This window comes from Monocercomonoides exilis, assembly GCF_001643675.1.
Source record: "Monocercomonoides exilis strain PA203 chromosome Unknown scaffold16-1735695, whole genome shotgun sequence".
NCBI lineage: Eukaryota > Preaxostyla > Oxymonadida > Polymastigidae > Monocercomonoides > Monocercomonoides exilis.
Window position 1 is genome coordinate 193,902 of NW_027150561.1, and position 22,183 is coordinate 216,084.

The 22,183-nt window shown below is 41.4% G+C and overlaps 3 protein-coding genes across 3 annotated transcripts in view; 2 read left to right on the plus strand and 1 right to left on the minus strand.

Annotated features, from left to right (window-relative positions):
- Nucleotides 1-15,152, plus strand: part of MONOS_2433 (dynein haevy chain, unidentified) — a gene marked incomplete at its 5' end in the record, with an annotated part of 29,351 nt that extends 14,199 nt beyond the window's left edge. The window contains one exon of the mRNA XM_067872352.1: nucleotides 58-15,152. Within this exon, the coding sequence (XP_067729480.1) occupies nucleotides 58-15,011 (14,954 nt within the window). The 3' untranslated portion in view covers nucleotides 15,012-15,152. The remainder of the gene's footprint in view (nucleotides 1-57) is intronic.
- A 125-nt stretch (nucleotides 15,153-15,277) lies between these two features.
- Nucleotides 15,278-17,713, plus strand: MONOS_2432fu17415 (uncharacterized protein; the record flags this gene model as incomplete). Its single annotated transcript, XM_067872351.1, has 4 exons — nucleotides 15,278-15,341; nucleotides 15,403-15,927; nucleotides 16,015-16,474; nucleotides 16,624-17,713. The coding sequence occupies 4 exons, from the start codon at nucleotides 15,278-15,280 to the stop codon at nucleotides 17,711-17,713; spliced, it is 2,139 nt and encodes a 712-aa protein (XP_067729481.1).
- A 464-nt stretch (nucleotides 17,714-18,177) lies between these two features.
- Nucleotides 18,178-19,462, minus strand: MONOS_2431 (putative nucleophile aminohydrolase; the record flags this gene model as incomplete). Its single annotated transcript, XM_067872350.1, has 5 exons — nucleotides 18,178-18,523; nucleotides 18,643-18,755; nucleotides 18,812-18,997; nucleotides 19,082-19,138; nucleotides 19,208-19,462. The coding sequence occupies 5 exons, from the start codon at nucleotides 19,460-19,462 to the stop codon at nucleotides 18,370-18,372; spliced, it is 765 nt and encodes a 254-aa protein (XP_067729482.1). The 3' UTR covers nucleotides 18,178-18,369.
- Between the last annotated feature and the right edge of the window lie 2,721 nt (nucleotides 19,463-22,183).

Sequence of the window (22,183 nt, forward strand, 5' to 3'; positions counted from 1 at the left end):
TGAGATCATCACTCAATTCAGCCCCCAAAACAGGACTTGAACCAGCGTTATCATCAGCCACTGGTGCAATAGCAGCATCTCCTGCTTCAAATTCTCCAGGTAGCAATTCCAATTCAGAAGACAACATTCCAATTCAAGACGTGTTTGCTTCTCAAATGTCAAAGCTGCTCCGTCCTCTGCTGGCGGCGTATCTTCCACCTGCTGTTGCATGCATCCATAGAGAGCAGCAGAATGGCTCTTCGCTCATGGCATCTGAGCAGACGTATGTCAGCCGTCTTCTTACGATGCTGGACTGTATGCTGCCGTGTGTTCTGGAGCAAGCAAAGATCGAAGGAGAGGCTGACATAAAAGAATTTGAAGCAAAACAGACTCTTCAGTTGAACACATTCAAAGCATCACTTGATGTTCCGATTGAAGTGAGGAGGAAAGAGATTACAGATGTCGTTGAACAGGCTGCTGCGATGTCGTCTTCTCCAAGTGAAGTTACAGATTCTTCAACAACTTTGAACTCTTCACTTACAAATACTTCTTCTGAAAAAAGTTCAGATGAAAACAGCAGTTCAAAAGATGCATCTTCATCTTCGACTGATTCTACAACATCAATTAATTCACAGACTGCACAGCCAAATACTTCAGCACCAGAAGCCTTATCTAACTCTTCTTCTGATTCAAATGTTCCGCCTCCATTTGACCCGTTTACCACTGCGGCAGCACCGATAAAGCATGTACAGCCTCTTCAAGCATCGTCAAGACCAGCACATCCTCTTTCGATGAATCAGAGAGCAGACACAAACAGATCAGATACAAGCTCAATTGTGTCACATCGAGGAAAGCACAGTTCTGTTGGCGTTGTGACAGCAGCTGTCAACGTCAATGCTAATGAAAAGCCACACACATATCCAACTTGGTGCTTTTCTGGAAAGAGGAGAATGACCATCTCATTCAATGACACTATTTCAGGGGAGAATCTGTCATCAATTGCAACAGCCATTTTCCTTCGTCGCAGGCAGGATGCTGTGCGGAAAGCGCAGGAAAGAAGAATCCAAAGATTGAAACTGCGAGAATTGAGAGCAGCGCAGACGAAGGCAATTGAAGATGGAAACAACTCAGATGGCGGAGATGGTAAAAGGAATGATGGAGAATCACAGAGCCCCGAAGAAAAGAATGGAAGATCGAGAAACAATAGCGATGCTTCTGGAGAAATTGCAAATAAATCTCCAACAATCTCTCCAAGGACCAGACTAATGATTGACATCAAGTTGAGAGAAGACGGAGAATACCAGCTGGAACAGCGCAGAGCTTCAATCTCTTCGATTTCTCAGGCAATGACAGGTCTATCTTCAGGATTTGATTCGCTTCCCGAGGTGATACAAATCAAAGAGAAAATTGCAGAAGAGAAGAAAGAGCGTAGACGAGAGAGACACGAAGCATTCTTTGAGAGGGTTCATGGAGTGTTCTTGTTCTGCCTCTGTTGGGGTGTTGGTGGACCTCTTCCACTCAGAAGTCGTGTTGCGTTCGAACGAGCACTGCGTTCTGTTCTGGATGAAATGTCATCAGCACCATCGTTGCCCACAGCAAGATCGATTTTTGATCTGAGGTTCAACATTGCGCTGAATGGATGGGATGATTGGGAATCGGTGGCTAAGCAAGGTGTGGATGCTGTGCTTACACAACCTCTCACAGCACAACCTCCTCCTGTGCAGTCAGTTTTAGGTATTACAATAGCACACGGGCTTGATCCACCTTTGATGGCACCTCCTTCACCAGCTAATTCATCGGATGTGCTCACTCAAACTAAAAGCACATCATCGATTCCGCCAACATCCTCCATCTCAAATGGCCCAAGTTCCATTCAGTCATCTTCCTTTGTGTTGCCATCAAAGCCTCAACCTGGCCAACTGCACATTAACTCTCGTCTCCAGCCTACTGCGGCTATTGTACGAGCGTTGTACATCATGCGTGTTCTCACTGATGGCATGCGACCATGCCTTGTTGCAGGACCTTCTGGAAGTGGAAAGCAGATGCTTTTGGAGCACTTTATCAACTACAATCTGAAAGATGTCGCAACAGCTCCTGGTGCTGCTCTTGCTGGACTTACCACTGCTCATAGAGGAGCAGGCGGCGGAACTATGTATCCTTCAACTCGACATGGCCCACAATCGACACTGCGCTCATCTTCAAGAGGGTTTGGCAACTCGTTTTTGAGATCGTCGACAAGAGCGAGGAATTCATCAACAAAGAATTTTGCTGGAACGGGAGGAGCAGTTTCCTCGTCTTCTTCGCTCGTTGGAACAGGTGGACTGCTTAAAGGTGCAAGAGCAGGTCAGACTTCTGTTCGTCATGGGCCATCGTCTTCTCTTGCAACCTCAGAACAATACGCACACAAATTGGGTGGAATGAAAGGGACAACATCGCGAACATCACTGGAATCTTCGAGAGATGGACGTGGAGGAAATATCCAATCTACGTCTTCTCTTGCATCGCTTGCATCATCCACAACAAACCGCAACAAGACACAGGGAAAATTCAATCCGTCAACGCTCGCATCCACACGAGCAACTTCGACAAGAGTTCATTTTGGACCCTCCTCTTCTTCGGTTTCATCTTCCTTTTCTGCTGCAAATGCATCTAATCGAGCCATTTCTTCTCGAAACAACCGTCGCAATTCTATTTCAACGTTCAGCAATGCAAGCGATCCACAGCTCGAAAGCGATGTGGAAGAAGATGAAAATGAGATCCCACCATATTTAGCACAATCAGCTGTGAATGTGACGCTTTCTGCAACAACCACTGCATCCCACCTGCGGATGCTGCTGGAGCAAGAACTGACAGTGCGACGAGGATTTGAAATATCTCCTGGTTCCGGAACTCGTTTGCTTGTGTGTGTGAACGATCTTGGTGCAATCTCAGAGTATCGAATGAGAGAACTGGATGTGAGCTCAATTGTCGATGGAGGAGGTAGCACTGGAGATGCTGATTCAACTCTGCCAATTCATCTTTTAGGAACATCATCAAAGTCGTTTAGTGGCACAAAGTCAGGCCAGCTTGATGCGAAAAACAATGGACCATTTGAGGGAGGCAATGATTGGGAAGGTACAAAGCAGGCTCAATATTTGAATGATTTTGAGAGACAACCACCAACTGAGCTGATTCGGATGTGGCTGAATGAAGGCGGATGGAACGATCTTGATCCAATCACACTTGGATCGCCAATGAGAATTGCAGATACAGTGCTGCTGTCATCATTGAACTACGACTTTACAGCAGATCAGCCTCTTTCTCCTGTCCCTATTTCAGAAAGGCTTCTCCGCCACTTCTTTGCGATCACTTTGCCTGATTTGGATGATGCCACACTCAAAAATATATTCACTTTAGCTATTTCACCGTTTGGATCCGGATATCGTGTGAATGCTCAAGCTATTTTGAATGCTATTGTTACTGGAACAATTCAAATGTATCGATTTGTGAAGAGAGCGTTCATCAACAGAAGGCAAGGCATCGTTTATTCTTCTTCTCAGTCGTCGTCTTCTGCAGCAGGTATTGCTCCACACATTCCAATATTTTTCAATGCAAAGGCAATTGCTGCAGTCCTCGAAGGAGTTGTCTCCTGTGAAGATAATGGAATCACAAAGATTGTCGAGTTAGGAGTCAACCGCGAAACAACAAAGGAGCTAATGTCAGTCGGACAACAAATGCAGCACAATCGATCGTCCTCGTCAATCCTTTCGACTTCTTCTCGGAGAAATTCAGAAGGAACAGGAAGAGAAGCAACAGCAGAAAAGAAAGCTGATGAGATTCCATTTGCATTGACTGTGACTGCGTCTAATTCAGACTCGGCTGCGCCAACATCATCCTCAAAAACAGAAAACGCAACTACTCAACAAAATTCAAGCACTTCTCAAAACAGCAAAGAACTGAGCACTAACTCATCTTCAGAGATGCTTGCTACACTTTCTGTAACTCCACATCTCACGCAGGCTCCCTCAGCAAATGCAGTTACACCCTCCACCACACCACAAGGAGTGGTGGATGCACCTGATGTGATTGTGAAGTTGTGGCATCATGAAGTGCAGCGTGTCTTTGGCGATGCTCTCACAACAGACGAAGATAGGCAGCTTTTGATCACACAGCTCGAAAATGTATCCATGAAACTATTTGGAAAAGCTGCCACAATGATTCAACAGCAAACCTCATCTCTTTCTGCATCATCTTCTCTTTCTACATCTGCTCCTCAGTCAAATCAAGCGACTACTCCTGCTTCAGCCTCTTCAAGCGAAATTACTTTGCAAGTGGCCTCACCAAAATCAAATAGAGACATTCCACAAATAATTCGCCATGAGCCCTTGTTCGGAGATTTTGCTCATCCTGATCGGCATTACGAAGAGCTTTCCAGTTTAGATTTATGCAACAAACAGCTTCGTGCTTATTTGGATGAGTACAATCGTCTTCCAACAACAGAAGTTCCGATGTCACCCATCTTTTTTGAGGCAGCAACGATGGCACTTATCAAATTATGCAGGCTGTTTCGATTGAGAGATGGGCATGCGCTCTTGCTTGGTGGACCTGGGACAGGAAGACGCACTCTCACTAAGCTTGCTGCATTTGTGGCTGATTGCACGATGTTCGAAATGTCTTCCTTTGATTTAGCAGGACCATTGATTACAAATAAAGCAGAGGCAGAGCGTGCGAATGGGGCAGGAGAAAAGAAAGGAGCAGAAGACAGCAATGTTGGAGGAGGTGTTGGTGGTGGACAAAATCAATCCACAGGCTCTAATTCAAATTCATCGTCTTCTTCTGTGGGAGAGGCAGTCACGCCAGGTGCTTTGTGGCGAAGAGACATGAGACGTCTTCTTCTGGCTGTTGGCGCTCAAAATGCATCTCCGACAATTTTGTTCATAGACGATTACTTGTGCTCTGAGCCTCTTGTTTTGGAAGACCTCACATATCTTCTAAGAGATGGTTGCATTGGTGGACTGTTTACAAAAGCAGACTGGCAAACTATTCACACTGGACTTGAAGGACAGTATTATGATGAAACTCGCATTGTTACTCCATCTCCTGTTGACCTGCACACATTCTTTTACAATAGAGTGAGACAGAATCTTCACATTGTTATTTGTCTTTCTCCTTCTTCGCCGAATCATTCAGCAGCCATTCGAATCTTTCCTTCGATTGTCAACCACACTCAGCCAATCTGGTGGAATTTGTGGGACGAAAACTCGCTCAAAGCACTTGCCCGTTCCTTCTTCGTCTCATCTCCTCCGTTTGAAGTTCCAGTTTGGTCATCTTCGTCAAAATCGTCTTCACAGGTATTGTCTACCCAATCGCAACAAACTTCTGGTGATCCAAATTCACAAAAAGATAAGAATCCATCGAAACAAACCTCTATCTCTGTTAGTAAGATCGCCAAATTGCTTGAAGGAAGTGCAGATCCAAAGGAGAGAAGCGAAATCATAAACAATGCCATTCAACCGACTTCTCCAATTGTTGAAAAACCGTCAACAGCTTCGCGCTCTATTCATTCAACGACTTCTTCATCTTCATTGGCATCCGCCTCTTCGTCAGCCACATCTGCAACTACCTCAACAACTGATCCTCTGACGCCTCTGATTGATGCATGTGTTGCTGTCCATCTTGCTGCAGCTGATGTGACCCAGCAATATTCAAAACAGACTGGACGCTGTGCTGTTGTCACACCCAGCCACTTCCGCACACTTTTGACGACAATCCGTTCAGTTACACGGAAGATGCGCGATGCGATGCTGACAACAACAATAAGATTGGAGAAAGGCGTCGTCAGAGTTGCAGAAATAACAGCTGAGGCACCACGACTTGAAAGAAGACTGGCTTCTCTTGTTCCGATGCTGGAAGAAGCGACAAAAGATTTGGAAGAGGCAATGCAACGATTGAAACAGGAAACAACGAAATCTGAGCAAACAAGAAGACTCGCACAAGACAAAGAAGCAAAAGCGAAAGCGCAGGCAGAACTTGTGGCACAGAAGTTGTCAGCAGCAGAAGAAGAGTTGAGAAGATGTGCACCAGACATTGAGAATGCACAAACAGCACTTAATCAGCTCTCGACAAAGCATGTGGCAGAAATTCGAAGAATGAGGAATCCTCCGCAGTCAATGACGATTGTGATTGAAGCGCTGTGTATCACATTGCACCGTCTTCCTGCAAAGCTGCCCGACGGAAAATTGGATTATTGGCCAGAGGCGAAGCTGATGTTTGGAGAAGTGGACTTTCTGAAATCTCTGCAGAACTACGATGCACGCTCAATGACTGAAGAGACAATTCAAAGGCTCACTCCATACATAGAAAATCCTCAATTCCAACCTTCGCTGCTGGAAAGAGTATCAGTTGCATGCAAATCACTTTGTTTCTGGATACGAAGTGTGTATAATTACAACATTGTGTGGAAAAAGATAGAGCCACTTGTAAATGAACAAAAAGCTGCTGAACAGGCACAAAAGGAAACAGAAGAATCACTCGCAATCATTCGTTCTGCTCTGAATGTGCTTGAAAAGCGTATTGCTACTCTGACCCGATTAAGGGAAGAAGCCACACAGAGACGCGAACAGCTTATCAAAGAGATTGAAAACAGCAAAGTTCAAATTGAGCTGGCAAAGCAGCTCACAGTAGCGCTGGAAGAGGAAGGCAGAAGATGGGCAGCAAACCTGGCGCATGAAAGACGTAAGCAGCCGTTTCTTGCTGGTGATGTGCTGTTGAGTGCTGCAATGATATGCTATTTGGGTCCGTTGGGAATAACTGCTCGGAACGAATTGCTCCAACTGAGATGGCCAGCTGAACTTGCAAGGCTGGGAATTCCACACCATCCTGCACACAAAGTGCTGCTTTCGCTTGTAGGAGAGTTGGAGCTGTTGGATTGGTCGAATCAGTACGGATTGCCAGCATCACCACATACTCAAATATCTGCTGCAATCATTCAACAATCACCCGTATGGCCTGTTGTTGTAGACCCACAGCATCAGGCACTGCGATGGCTGCTGGCAATGTACGGAAACAAAATTTGCGTTGTGTCTGCATCAATGCCAGATTGTGCTGTTCTTATTTCTGGCGCTATTCAACAGAACAAGTCTGTGATTCTGCTTGTGGAAGGAGCTAACTCAGCAAGCGTATTAAATGTGAACAGCATAGCTTTTGGACTGAAGAGCGGAGAATACAGTGGAATGGATGACGGAAGCGGAGGAGGAGGAGGAGGAGGTGGTGGTGGTGGAATGATGCTTGGAGGATCGAGTGGAATTGGCATTGGAGGAGGAGGGATAGGTGGTGGTGAGGATGGACGTAATGGCGCATCAGGAACAGCACTTGGAGATATTCCTGGAGGAGCGGATGGAAGTGCAATGAGAACTGTGGAGTTTGGCAAAGGTGGAGTTATGTTCTGGAGAAACGAAACACCTCCACTCACAACTCAAAGAGGATTTAACTTCCTTTATTCATCACTTGGACTCAACCATGCCAGAGGATCTAACTCATCAAACAATGTGCCATCTCCGTCGTCTTCATCGTCATTTTATGAAGGAGATTTAACACCTTCATCATCTTTCCGAATTTCTGGAGAAACTTCTCGAAATCAGCTGCCCAGTATATCTGGCGCATCGCATTCACGTAGTGGGCAGAGGCCATCGTCAATATCGCAAAACGGCGCAACTTCTTCGGCATCTTCTTCGTCAATACATTTTTCATCGTTCACAACAGAATTTTGGGATGCCTTTTCAAAAGTCGATCGAAAGCTGTCCAATCTTCTTTCTCGAAACTTTTCTATCTCCAAAAGCGTGCCCAAAGATTCCAGACTCTCCACACCAACATCAACAGCTGCTTCACTTTCTCAAGTTCCAACTCCGCTCGGTGCTCCTCAAACTCCGACACTTACTTCGCGTTCTGGTCTGGCTACGCCACAGACACCATCAAAATCAACTTACAAGCTGACTTCGACTCTCTCTCAATCACTTGCTCCTCCACAGCCAACACGCACAGTTCACATTGGCAATGCTACAATCAATCTGCCATCATCATTCAACCTGATAATCCACACAACGTCTGCAAACCCGTTTCTTCCTGTTGACTTTCTTGGAAACTTCGCAGTCGTCGACTTTTCTGTCACAAGTGAATCTCTTGTGGAACAACTTTTATCCAAAATTACAATGTCTGCTGAGCCAACACTGGAACGAGAGCGCATCGCTGGGACACAAACATTGGCTGTGTTGAAGAGGGAGCACACGCAGCAGGAGACATCCCTTCTGGATTTACTTACCTCGAATTCGCTGGTTCAACTGATGGACTCCCGCTTCTTCGATAGGCTCACGCGAATGAAGGAGATGGTGTCTTCTTTGAATGCCCGACTGTGGCGAACAGAAGAGACAAAGCAGCAACAGGAGAGCAACAGAGGGAAGTATGTGACAGCTGCACGCAGTTTAGCATCGATGTTTATTTGTGTACAGGGAATGCGAAGAGTGAATCCAATGTATCGTTTATCTCTTGACAGATATCTTGCTTGTGTTGATGCAGCCCTTACAAGAAAGAAGTCGCTCAAAGACAATTCAACACATTCATCGACTTCGCATGGGATTAATATGAAAGAAGAAGAGAATAATGGGCTTTCTCTTCTTGAAGACAGTATCAAAGCAGAAATGAGACGCAAAAAAGTTGTTTGGGAGAATGGAGGAGATGAAGCAAATGCCGAGCAAGATGCAATGAACCCAGAATGGGAAGAAGAAGAGGAAGATGCAAATGAAGAAAACTTGGGAGAAAAAGGCGAAGAAGGCACTGGAGATTCAGCAGCTGCTGGTGCAGATAATCAACAAGGAGAAGGTTCCTCGTCTGAAATCTCAAAGGAAAAGAAAGACAAAAACGATGATAAAAAGGAGAACGAAAAGACAGAAGATGAGGGCGACAAAACAGGAACTGGAAAAGATGCCACAAAAGATGGCGAAAAGACACTGAAACGAAAAGACAAACTGAAATCCACTGCTCTTTCGATTGGGATGGTGCTTGGTGCAACAAAAGAGAAAGACAATTTGACTGAAGCCCAGCGAGCAGAAAAGGACGCTGCTGCTGCTGCGATGAGGCAGCTTCAGGAAGAGGAAAGAGGCAAAGCGCTGGCAACAATCCTTCAGCGGGAAGTATTCAGCCATTTTTCAGCGATGTTCTTTTCAAAAGACCGCGTTTTGTTCTTTGCATTTCTAACTCTTCGCTCTCTGCTGGAGGAGGAGCAGATATCGATTGAGGAGTATCAGTACGTCATCACAGGGAAAATACCTCGGCTTGCGTCACCATTTATGAGTGCATTTGAGGATGAAGAGGACAAGTTTAAGGAAGATGGAGAATTTGATGATGAAAATGAAGAATTCTCAAAAGGCACATCAAATGACAACAGTGCAACAAGTGCAGGACAGCTTGTTATTCCTTCTTCTCTATCTGCTTCATCATTATCTACTCAGCAATCAAGTCAATCCAATTTACGAAGACCTTCAGCCCAGCATGCAAATGAAGGCGCACTCGCAAATTCAGATACAGCCCAGTCTCAGGCGCGCTCTCCATCGCCATCAAAGCTCTATCCTGCTTCGTCTCCACCTCCTCTCATTCAGATTGTCGATTCATCTTATTTCCCAACTGCAGAATCTGAAGAAGTGCTCAGCGAATCTCCTCTTCTTTCGTATGCAAAGCCAAACTGGGCATCTCCCGCACTTTGGGAGCGATTGTGCGAACTCTGCCGATTTCCTCGCTTTTCATTCCTGCCAGATTACTTGGAGAATTCAGACCCCGACTGCTGGATGGCCATATTACTGTCTTCTGAACCACACAAAGAGTCCATGCCTCCAATCGTTCTGAAAAGCGGACTTGCTCAAGCAGCTGCAGCATCTGGAAAGAAAGAATCTTCAACTGAAAGCGGGGGAGCATCAACTTCAGTTGGTCAAACGAAGTCAAAGAAGGGACAAACAGCTTCCACTGGAGCAGCAAATGGATTGTCCGCCTCTTCTGCATATGCTTCAAGAACAAAACAGCTTCTATCAAAGCAGAAAGATAAACAACAGCAACCTCAGGCACAGCATCAACAACAAACAGGAACAGATGCTAAACAACCTTCTTCTTCACAACCTGCTCAATCACAGCAGGATCAACGATCGCAAATGCAGCCAAACGAGCCTCATCCTTTGCTTTTGAACCACTTTACACGATTCTTATTGCTGCGTGCACTCAGACCCGATTGCCTTCCCAGCCTTTTGAATTCGTTAGCTACTTCATTTCTGGGCAGAACATTCACCCAATCTCCGCCTCCTTCACTCGAAGCAATCCTCCGCACGAATCCATCATCACTGCCAATTGTGCTTCATCTTACAGATACAGCAGACATTATGAAGGAATTAATGGCATGTGCACAGCGCATCGGTCCTTCTGGTCTTCGTGTTCGGTGCTTGGCTGCCAGTGACGATGGAGCAAAGAGAGCACCACGTCTTGTCACTGAAGGCTCTTACCACGGCCATTGGATTGTCATTCAGAATTGCCACCTTGCACCACTCTGGCTTCAGCCTCTTGTCAAACTCCTTTCCTCCCCTATCATTGCAAGGGCTCATCAGCGCTTCCGCTTGATTTTTATTTCGAAGCCAGAGCCGATGTTTCCTGCAGCTATTTTGGAAGCGTCGTCAATCGTTGCATGTGAAGCTCCAAAGACAATGCGGATGCTGATGGCAGCTTTGTTGGAATCAGATTCTGAGTTGTGGAAACAGCGGGGCGATGAATGGAAGCGCCTTGCAGCGTCTGCAGCACATTTGCTGTCTGCCATCAACATCAGAAGGCGATTTGGCAGAGCTGGATGGAAAGTTGCTGCAGATGTTGGGTCACTAGCTGATTGGACAGCAGCTGTGGAATTGCTGGACAAGTACTACAACTCTTCATTTAAGACAAGAAGGAGAAGGAGGAGAGGAGCTGGAAAATACGAAGATGGAGACTCCGCAAACGAAGGAGACAGCGATGAATTGGATGAAGACGATGATGATGGAGATTACGAGAGGAACGTTCGTGGCAGACAAACATCGAGCGTGTTTGAATCTCCTGCTGGCAGATCAGATGGGGTGCAACTCGGAATTATGTCCCGCTCCAAGCCATCTTCGCAGCTGCAAATGAGCGCATCTTCTCTCCACTCTGCTGCTACTGCCTCGTCACTGTCATCGACCTACTCCAATCAGCCTGTCGCTCCAAAACGAGGACGGACTGACATTCGCTCTCAGAACGAGAAGGAAGGTGAAAAATCGCTTGTTCCATCTGTGGTCATTCCAGAGAAGTCTGTTTATGTTGTTAATGGAGATAGGCTCCTGATGCAGTTGGCTAACATCATTACAACAAAATCAAAAACATTTGTTATTATAAACAAGCCCCAAAAATCAAAAAGTGGAAAAGGAGATTGGATGAACACTTCATCATCAAACATGATGTCTTCGTCATCCAACCCAAATTCTTCGCAATACATCGCTTCTTCATATGGAATACGAACAGGAATGATCAATTCCACAGCCTCCGCAAATTCTCAACAGCAGTCTTCTCTTTTCCAGCAGCAGCCAAATCAGATGGGTCAAATGGCCTCAATTGGAAACAATGCAGGAAATTCTTCTCTTTCAAGACGCTCCTCCTCAAACATGCTTGCCTCTCAGAAAAATCCATCGAAAAATAATTCATCTCTTCTTCAAGCGCTGTCTGTTATGTCGGCCGAGAAGGAGAATGGCGATCAAGGAGACGAAAGCATCGAGCAGACATTTATTGACCCACTTTTATTGTTCAACACAACACCTCGTGTTGTGATTGTCAAGTCAGCCACTTCAGTCAGACAGATCATGAACAACAATCTTTACGGAGCAGCATTTCTGAACGAGGAATTTGATCGTTCTTTGTTTGACGCGCTGACAATCATTCACAACGCTCCAGCAATTGTGTATCTATCCACAAAAGAGGCTCCTTACTCAAACATTCCATTCATTACACTGACAGCCACAACACAAGACATTTCAAAGCTGATCAGAAGGTTGAGACAGCCTCCTCAAAGATTGGGGCTTCCATCGCCTCGCACCTCTCCAACCAGTTCCAACATTCAGCCATCCGTTTCACAATCTTCATTTGCTTCAATGTCATCTGCATCTCTTTTGCCGTCTCCTGTTTCGCCTTCTCCACAAAGAAATGCAAAAGTGACCTCGCTGGATCCAAATTCATCGTTGGGGATGCCAATGCTATCAAGTTACTCATCAACGTGCACACTGTCCTCCTCCAAAAGCACTTCTTCATCATCCTCATCATCCCCTACGCTTCTTGACACAGTTGCTGAAAACGCCTCTCACATGCTCGTCTCTGCCTCCCGCGAAGATATGCAGGACTGTGCAGACGTTGGTCTTCCGCTGAGCATTGCACCTTTTGCAAGCGGATCCTCTGGCGCAATATTCTATCGCGAGGCTCTGTTGGAAGTGAGCGTCTCGTTTTCCGCTGCATCTCGTTTTGTCATCGACTCTTCCAAACAAACTGGGAATAGGAAGATAAGAAGCAGACGCTCACCTTTTGCAAGCGACAGAATGGGCGAGAAGGCCAAAGAGTTTAATGAAGAGTTCAGATTATCGAACTCTCCATCACCAATTCGCTCGCTTTCACCGTTTGGCGATGTCAATGGACAGAGCACGAGATCTATTTCTAATGCTTCACCACCACCTCCTTCTCCTAATATGCATGATAGTTTGATAATTGGAGGAAACAGCATGAATGGACGGCAATTCAACAGTGTTGGAGGAACAGGAAGAGGATCAGGTATGGTGCAGCTTCTCTCTCTCATTTCTGGTGCGGTCTCGTCTCTTCCTGCACTCATCCCTCAGTCAGCGATGTTCCCTCTTTCGCCGTTTCACCCAGCGTTCTTTGTTGCCTCATCGCTGCTCAATGAAATCCAACTTCTATCAAAAAGCATTCGAGTCTCACGAGTTTTGCTTTCACTCGTTGAAGGAGGACTAAAAGAGCTGATCGATCAGACATCTCGTTCAAAGAATTCGCATCAGTCATCCTCATCCTCCTCAGCATCATTATCCTCGTCTCCTCCAAGAAATACAGTTGTGCCAAATGTTCCTTCCACTCCTTCTCCTTCTCCATCAATCTCTCCGCTTTCTTCACCAATGTCGTATCATCGGTCTTTGCTGAAGAATCCTTCAACAACTGCCTCTGTTTCTTCATTCAGTGGTACCCTCTCAACCACAGGAAACTCATCAGGCGAGCTTTTGCTGCTGTTCCATCGGCTGGCAGCGTATGCAGCACAGCTGAATGAGCGGAATGCATACTTCAAGAAGTGGATGGAGGAAGGAGCGCCAGACATATTCGATCTGCGGCTCTTTGCCGATCCTCGCCGGTTTCTTGTGTCTGCTCTTCTCGACTGCGCAGCTGTTGCTGGAATCTCCTCACAAAACGCAATTTGGGCCGCTGAGGTTATTTGCGTGCCTTCAGACGACGCCTCTGCAGGAGAGCAGTATGCAAAGGATTATTTGGAGAAAAGAAGGAAAGCAAAAGCAGACGAATCAACTTTGGGAATGTACAAAGATGTTTCATCATCCAGTTCTGTGACAAACTCTTCATCAGCCTCTCCTTATGCAATTGGTTCATCAGCATACAATCTTACTCTTTCCAATGATCTGCAGTTTTCTTCAATATTGAAAGGGCCATCACCTTATTTGACACCTCGCTCATCACATGTTGCGGGCAAAGGAAGTGGAAAGGAAAGCGAAAGCGATGAAAACGCACGCGGTGGGGTATTCCAATCAATCCTCAGCAAGCAAAAGCTGTCTCAAGATGGAAGGAATGAGAAAGGAAGCGACGGAGCAGGTGCAGGTGAACGAGGAGAAAAGAGCTCGACAGAGATCAGGATCAACGGATTCGGGTGGGATTCTGACTGCATCTTTGTGCGTGGGCTTTATCTCGAAGGCGCCGAGTGGAACTATCACACGCAGTCGATGATCAAGAACGAGAAGATGGTTCGCCATGCAGGCACTTCTGTCTCTGTGTCAGCCACACACCAGTTTGAGCTCCCGCTGGTGAGGCTGTATGTTGTCGATCGAAGGCTGCTCGAAAGGCACCAGACAAACTCGTTGGCCATGTCTCCTTCAAAGGCATCCCTCGGATTCCAGTCTTCGGCAGCGTCTTCTTCATCAGCCAGGCCTTATGCTCCGATTGGAGTGAAGCCAATGCCAACAAAGCCGCAGACACAGATTTCGCATTCATCTGCCATTTATCCCACTTCTGGCTTGGCACCATCTGTTGGCCCTTGTCCCATCTCCCCTGCGCCGCTGCCAACGCCCTCCCTTACACCCTCCCAAGAATACATTCTTTCGCGCACTTCTTCCACTTCTTCTCGCAACCCGACTCTTGAAAGCGATGCTAATGCCAGCACTCCGCAGCTGCCTTATCTGCTCAACTTGCTCGCTGTTTCTCCTGGCCTTTCTGCGCCTCCTTCCTTCATCAACTCGATGTTCACTTTGAATCGGTTCTCTCTTAATGCCCCTTCGGCTAATGTGCCACCTTCGTCTTCTGCCAATCTGAGGCAAAACGTCAACCAGTCTAATTTCACTGATGCAAGCAGCTTGTATACGCAAAAGCACGAAGCTGCACAGGAGCAGCAGAGTACTTTGTATCCCCTGTCGTATGCTAACTCTCCTCTGCTTGCGCCATTCGCCCCATCGAATTTGACATCCCTGTGCTATTGTCATACTGGCTTGCAGACCAATTTCTATTTGTGCCCTCTTTTTGCACTGTCGCCACTGGATACCGATTTGTCTACTGCTCCTTCGCGGCTTTCTTCGTCGGCCAGTCCCGTTTCTACTCCTTCGGCAGCTCAAATGCAGCAACAAAACATTTCATACACTTCGTTTTCTTACTCTGAATTTAGAAGAGCTTTTCTTGTTGAAATTGCCATGCCATGCGGCTCTCAGCCTTCTCTCTTCTGGGCAATGCGTGGTATTTCTCTGATTCTGCGATAATCACTTGTTTGATATCTTTTTTGAATTATGAAACTTTCTTTTTTTTAAAAAAATGTTTAAAAGATGTTTTTATGAACTTCATATTGATTTTTGTTTCAAAGTTTTTTTTTAAATTAAAAGGAAAAAAATTAAGCTTTCTCTTTCTCTCTAACTTTTTTCGATAAAAGCGTTTTATACTTGACATTTAGAATGAAAAAATTAGAATTTCATCTTTTTGATCATTTGCAAATCCAATTTATTGATCAATACCCTTAAGTGAGTCGGAAATGACAAAAGATGAAAATACAGATGTGAATCAATTTGGAACTGTTGTCATTGAACAAGGAAAAGGTTTTAAATTGTGCTTTTTCAACTCGAGAAAGTTAATGTTATTTTTGATGTTCAAAAACAGCTCTGCTAAAAAAAATTGAAGAAGGAGCGTGTTGTTTGAGTGATATTGAAGAATTTGAAATTTTTACAAACAGCTCCGTAACTACTTTGATGAGATACGAATTACTTCTCGAATTTGTCCAAGTTATATATGATTTAGCAAAGGCTTCTTTGAAATTACCTTTGGATATGAAGGAACAAATTTTAAGGATTTTGAAGCAGCAATTGCTTTTGGGAAGCTCTGATTCTTTGTGGGATTTTAGAAATTATCTCTTATTAGATGAAACAGAACGAGATACCCAAATGAGGGAGACTTTGTTTGAGCTTACTCAAATGGTTTCTTTGTCTCAATCCGCCCATGATAATGCAATTCATGCTTTCTTTTCATTTTGCAAATTTATGCCAATAAGTTTCAAGGAGCGTCGTATTTTAGTTCCAGAGTTGCTGAACATTGCAGAAAGAAAAGCTTTGACCGAGGAAACTTATGCAGAAGCGGGGCAGCTCCTATATGCTCTTGCAGGCTTTACTGTTGGATGTTCCAACGCTAGTTTGTTATTTTATTATATTTCTGAAGCTTCAAAAAAATTTTTTATCTTTATCAATGAAATTGCCTTGATAACTATGAAATAAATAGTTCTACTTGCATTTATTTACCATGAGCGTGTTCCTCAACGCGTAATTGAATTTTTGCATCACCCTTGTGTGAATGTTGTTTCTGAAGCAATGCATGTATTAGGAACTTTTGCATTTTTTAATTCAAGAGTTCTTGAATATTTGAATAAAGAAATAAATTTTTCAGGATTCATTGTTTCTTTCATGAACAGCAATCCATCGTTTCGCAGTATTTGTGGAACTTGTTGTTCTTCTCTTCCAACATCTTCTTCTGCGTCATCTATTTCGTCGATTACTCCTGATCTTAAATCCTTTTTAAGTCCATTACGACAAAAGTTTAAGGCTTTGCCTGCTCTTCCTTTGGATGCTGAATTATATCCTCCAATTTCAACTCCGTTTCCTAATAATCATCCGAATCATTGTCGATGGCCTTCAAGCTGCATTGAATCTCCTATTTATTTTGTGGATCATCCCGAAAAATGGTGTGTGTTCACGATTGTTTTAGAATTTTCTTCGAAGAGAATATGAGTTGAATGCATAAACGCATTATAATTATTTTTTTCAATTATAAATGAAAATGGAGTATTTCCTTATATTTCTCATTCTATTGCTTTATTATTTATCTATTTAGGTTTGATAAATCGGCGGCTGATCACCTCGTTTATGAGACATTTGAAATATTGGCTGCTTTTTTCGGTTTTCGCTCTGAAAGTGAACTTTTAAATGAGAATTTTCTTGATCACGAATCGGACGAAGATTATTCTGACAGCCTCATTTTAGTGAAAGAAGAAAAGAGCCCAGAAAATGAACCGGGAAAATGCACAAATGAAAGAATATATACAAATTCCAGAGTAAATTTTGTGATAAGAGTACTTGATATTGATGAATTGAAGGAGAAAAATGGAAGGAATCAAAAGAACTTCAAAATAAAGGAAAAGAGAGCAGAGGGCAATGATCCTTTGAACGACGATATGGAGCAACGTGGAAGTGGACCTGTTCTTGGAACTTATTTTTCGGTGATGTTTCGCACGCCTGGATTTGTGTCAACTTTAACAACGCTTTTTGAGCAAAAGCAAGTTTTTGCAAAATATGAATTTCTTCCCTGTTCAATTTTAAGGAATGTTATTAAAGATGGGAGCGATAAAGATTTTGTGGAATGGATCAGCAAAACCAAAATTTTCAAGATGTTTGTCGATTACGCTTTCAACAAGAGCAGATTTTCGGAATATGATGAAAGCATTTCTTTAATGAAAGAATTGTGGAGTATGCTTCTTGAAAGAAGCACAAAAGCACATAGAGAGATTTCAGATTCAATGGAAGAAGAAGAAATTTTCGATGAATTTATCGAAAAGAGGGTGGAAAACTGCAGAAAAAGAAAAAAAGAAAAAGATAATTTGGAGAACTCGAAATTTTTTTGTGAAAACAAAACCAGAAAAAATGAGGAATTTAATCCAAAGGATAAAGCTAAGATTGTTCTTGAAGACGGAGCAAAAAGGAAGAAGGTGAAAGATTTGCGTCAAGAGAAAGAGAGGCATAGAGAAGAACGGAAGCGTTTAAAAGCAGAGAAAGAAATGACGAGAAAGAGAAAGAAAGAAAGAAAAGCAATACGAGTGAAAAAGATGTTGCTTGAAGTCTGCGAGAAATCAATGAGCTTTATTGAAGAAGAGGGATTGTTTGATTTTTTGATTATGACGGAGCACATTTTAAAGGATATTAATTAAGTGAAAAGGATTCGAAGAATCCAATTGAATAGTTTTCCTTACAGTGTGTTTATGTATCAGTGACGTTTCATGTTGATTATTTGGAAATTAAAGACATTTTGATAAACCGATAACGAAATTCGAAGAAAGAGTTTCATCCATTGAAACATCTGAAATGTTTAGCCCAACGAGAAAATAATGACAAAAACAGAAAGCCTGTGATGTGAAAGTTTTTTGTTTCAAGTTATTTACGCAAAGAAATTTATGTTTTTTCATTGGCATTGTAAAACTGTAATTTATTAATGAGTATTCTGTTAATTACATTATTTCCTTGATTATTGGGTTCTTTTTTGAAATATGTATGTTGGTGAACTTTATTTTTTTTTTTGACTAGCTTTTATCATAAATGTAGATCTTATTATTTGTGTTGAAATGGTACTTTTTTTTCATATTTTGCTTGATATGAGTTTTAAGAAGAAATCAGATTTACAAATTCTCTTCACTGCATGTTAATCTGATGCATGATATATTTCAGTTTGAAGAAGAAATGCTAAGAGAAAAAAAATAAGAAGACTTAAGCTAAAAATACGAGAAGTGAAAAAAGATAAATTTTGAAAGAATAAATTGGATGAAGAAGAAAACAAAAGAAAATTATTATAATGTGAATTGTGCGTTTCTCATTCGTCTTTTTCTTCGAGCCATTTCTTTGCTTCTTCAATTGCTTGATCTCTCAATTCGTCTGGAACCCTACCAAAGATCTTGTCAGTCGAGCGAACCCATCCAAATTCCAATTCAAAAGCTTTTTCATCTTCGTGGCGAAGGCCATACAAACTGCAATCAATGATGAAAGAACAACGAGAAGAAATAATCATATTGTTTATTTTGAAAAAAGAAATTTTTATTTCAATTTATTCAAATTTATGAATTCACTCAATGATAAAAAGGCAAACATTTTTGCCGCTTCTTTGACAGCTTGTTCGCACGTAAGTTTATCCAAAGGAAGCATCTCTATGTCTGTTCTTGCTTGAGCTTTTTCTTTTCCAATTGCCACTCCATTATATCCCTTAAAAACGTAATTGTTACGCTTTAACAATGATCGTTAAATAAAAAAGAGCAAACATAAAGAGTTGCTGCAGGATCTGTTGAATATAACTGTGGCTTATCATCATAGCCAGCAATAATTGTAGATACACCAAATGGGCGATATGCTCCAAATTGAGTGAATTGCTGAAGGTATATTGAAAGCCTTTCCGCAAGGACTCTAACTGGTATATCCTCGTGATAATTTTTTTTGTAATCAGCGGCCTATTCACAAAAAATAGAAAAAAAAATAGTCCATATACAGTTATATTCATGAATATCAAAAAAATATTTCATCATCATGCAAACAGTTTCTTTGCAATGTGATGCAAGATGCCTTCCATCCGCCAAAAGCCCTGCAGAGACCTAAAACAAATGACGGAGAAATTTCACATTTAATATTTTCTTAAAAATAATTATTATTTCAAATAATACCAATCCAATTGATTTTGCTGCTGTAAGAATACGAGATTGTGAGTATGGAACAACAAGAGGAGAGATCTGGAAATTTACGCATGCAACAACAACTCCATCAACACATTTAATTCCAATTGCAGTTCCGCTTTTTTCTGTTGCTTTCATTGCGTACTCCACTTGGAATACTCTTCCATCATTGCTAAATGTTGATGTTGAATAATCGTACCCCGCTCCGACTGCAGATGTTGTCATAAAAAATTTGATCAATACCATTATATTCTTTTTAAAAAATGATAATGAAACTTTTCGAATAATTGAACTGGTCACAAATAATAGTCTGAATAATTTTGTGACAACAATTAAAACGAAATTGTTCATGTTAAAAGCATTTAAGTTTTATTTCTGAATTCTTATTAATTTTTTGAATAATTTAAATTTTTTTAATCAACTTGACAATAACTTAGAGTTTAAGAAAAGAAATTGTTATTTATTTATCGGTTGTGATCACATTGAAGGAGCGCAAGTTCTTGAAAAGAACAACTTTTGTGAATGACAGTACACTTGGTGAATAAAGCGATTGTTTGTGAAAAAGCAGGAAGTTTGTGTTTTTCATATCCTTTTTCAAAAAGAAAATTTTAGTTTTTTCGACTTGAAAATGAAATTTTATCTTTATTAATGCTTTGTTCCTGAAATATTTTTGATTATTTTTCTTTTTTTTATGAGACAGATATTTGCTTTTTGTCGTGAGTTCGTCAGAAAAAATTTAAAAAATCACGAAAAAAAATAACAACAATAAAATTTAATAAAAACCTGAAAATAATTTGGGTGACAGTTTTATTCTTAAAAAAATATTTGATTTTTTAACATTCTATCATTTACTGACTTTGCAATACAATCAATTCAATTTTTGATCATTTAAATAATGATTGAGTCATCAGGAAAATCATCTTCGAATTCTCTTCATAGACTGTAATCCATTTCCAAATACCGTTCATTTTCATCGCCTTCGCAGAAAGTATTCGAAATAAAAAAGAAATATGATTTATCGTGGAAAGTGGTTGTACCATCGCATTCAATTTCCAACGGAACATGGGAAAGAGGGATTGCCGAAATCAAAGAAAAGCCTGAAGTCGGAAAAGCAGGACGACCGACTGTAAAAACCTAAAGTGAAATTGAAAAGAAAGAGAATCAAACAATCGCAATGTTTTTTGAACAAAAAAGAATTCGACTGAAGGATATGCTATTGATGGTTTGAAAACAATGTTATTTGGTTTTTTCATCAATTTTTTAATGAAGATAAAAGGAACCATCGATTCTTATGCAGAGAACGAAGAAGAAATAAAGAAAGTCAATTCAAATAATTCCAAGATCTTATTGAAAGAAGCTTGATTTTGAATGCATCGAAATCTTTGCCCATGGAAATAGTTAAGATTTGTGCGCAACCCATTTTACGATATGTGCGCGGTTCGAAAATCGATCTTTCATTATCACAACCATTGATGTTGATTCAAGAGACATTTTCAATTTTGACGAATCTTGCATCCGAGTTTGTGATGGAACAACAAAACTTGTTATTTGTTTAAAAAAATCAATTACCCCCTTCCGTCATATCCACCGAAAACTGAAAATGCAACAATATATATTTGCATTTGTGCAGATGTGTCACATCCGCCATTCTTTTGAATTAAAAAAAAAAAAAATCATCTTAATGTCCAAATTTTTGTTTAATTTTCTAAAAAATTGAAAATCTCAAATTCTTATCGAATTTCTGTTTTCACTCACGAAAACACATCCAAACGGATAAAATAACATTATAAAGGATTTGTTTCAATGACAGCAAAGTTTGGTGAGTTGGAACAGAAATTTGATTGAACAATGAAAATTTTTATTTTTTTGAATATTGAACAAATGGAACTATTCAAAAAAATCAAAGAAATATTTTCATTTCTTTCTTCGTTCGATATGAATTATTAAGGATCCTTATTTGGATAGATTTCAACAGAAATGTTTCAACTTATAATGGCAAAAGAGTGGATTCCTTTGATAGCTGAAAAACGAAAATTATTGACAACAAAGAAAACACTCATTGTATTGGACAACCATCGAAAGTTCCATAATTCGAAAGACAAAATATTTTCAAAACAGAACAATGTGATAATCGAATAGTTTCACCCAAATATGACACCACGTCTCCAGCTCTGTGACAATTATGCATTTGCCTGAATAAAGCAAGCACTTCAAAACTCTTACGTTAGACCAGTTAGTTTAACAACTTCTTCATACTGAAAAACTTTGGCAGATGTTTTGCTTGAAGCTTTATCAGAAGCAATATTTCCTTCGGTTACGAAAACAGCATTTCTGTTTATAAGTGTTTATCTTATGGCTGCTGCTCCTGTGTTGAATCGAGTATACAGCGTTCCAACATCTTCAGAAAAAACAACGTCATCAAATTTGTCTTCTCAAAACATGAAGCAAAGCTTATTCAGTGATTTTTCTCCAAAAGAATATCACCAAATGAATGAGAAATGAGATGAAAAGCATAAGTCTGAAATGAGGATTGCGGAAAGATTTAGTGATAATTGTTCTGTCCCCAAACAAGTTGAAGAAGAAGAACAGAAAGCGATTAAAGAACCACTTTGTGTGAAGAAGAAGATTATTAGACAAAGAAGAAAAAAGATTGATGATGATTTTTTGCATAGAAATGAATGAAGTTGTTTGTTTAATTGAGAAGAGACTGATTCAATCAAACTCAGAACCAAGTGAAGTTCGCTCAAAAGGAGATTTATTGACGATAATTCAAATTCAGAAAAAATGAAAACAACAAACAAATATTTATTGTTTAATATTTTTGTTTATCCGATCAAAAAGCTCGGATTTTTCATAAAATTGTTCTCATATCATTAAAACATTTTTGGCATTTTCAATCAATAGCTATCAACAAATAATATATAACATCTGTTTGTTTTCTTGTTAAAATAAACTCAAAATTTGTAG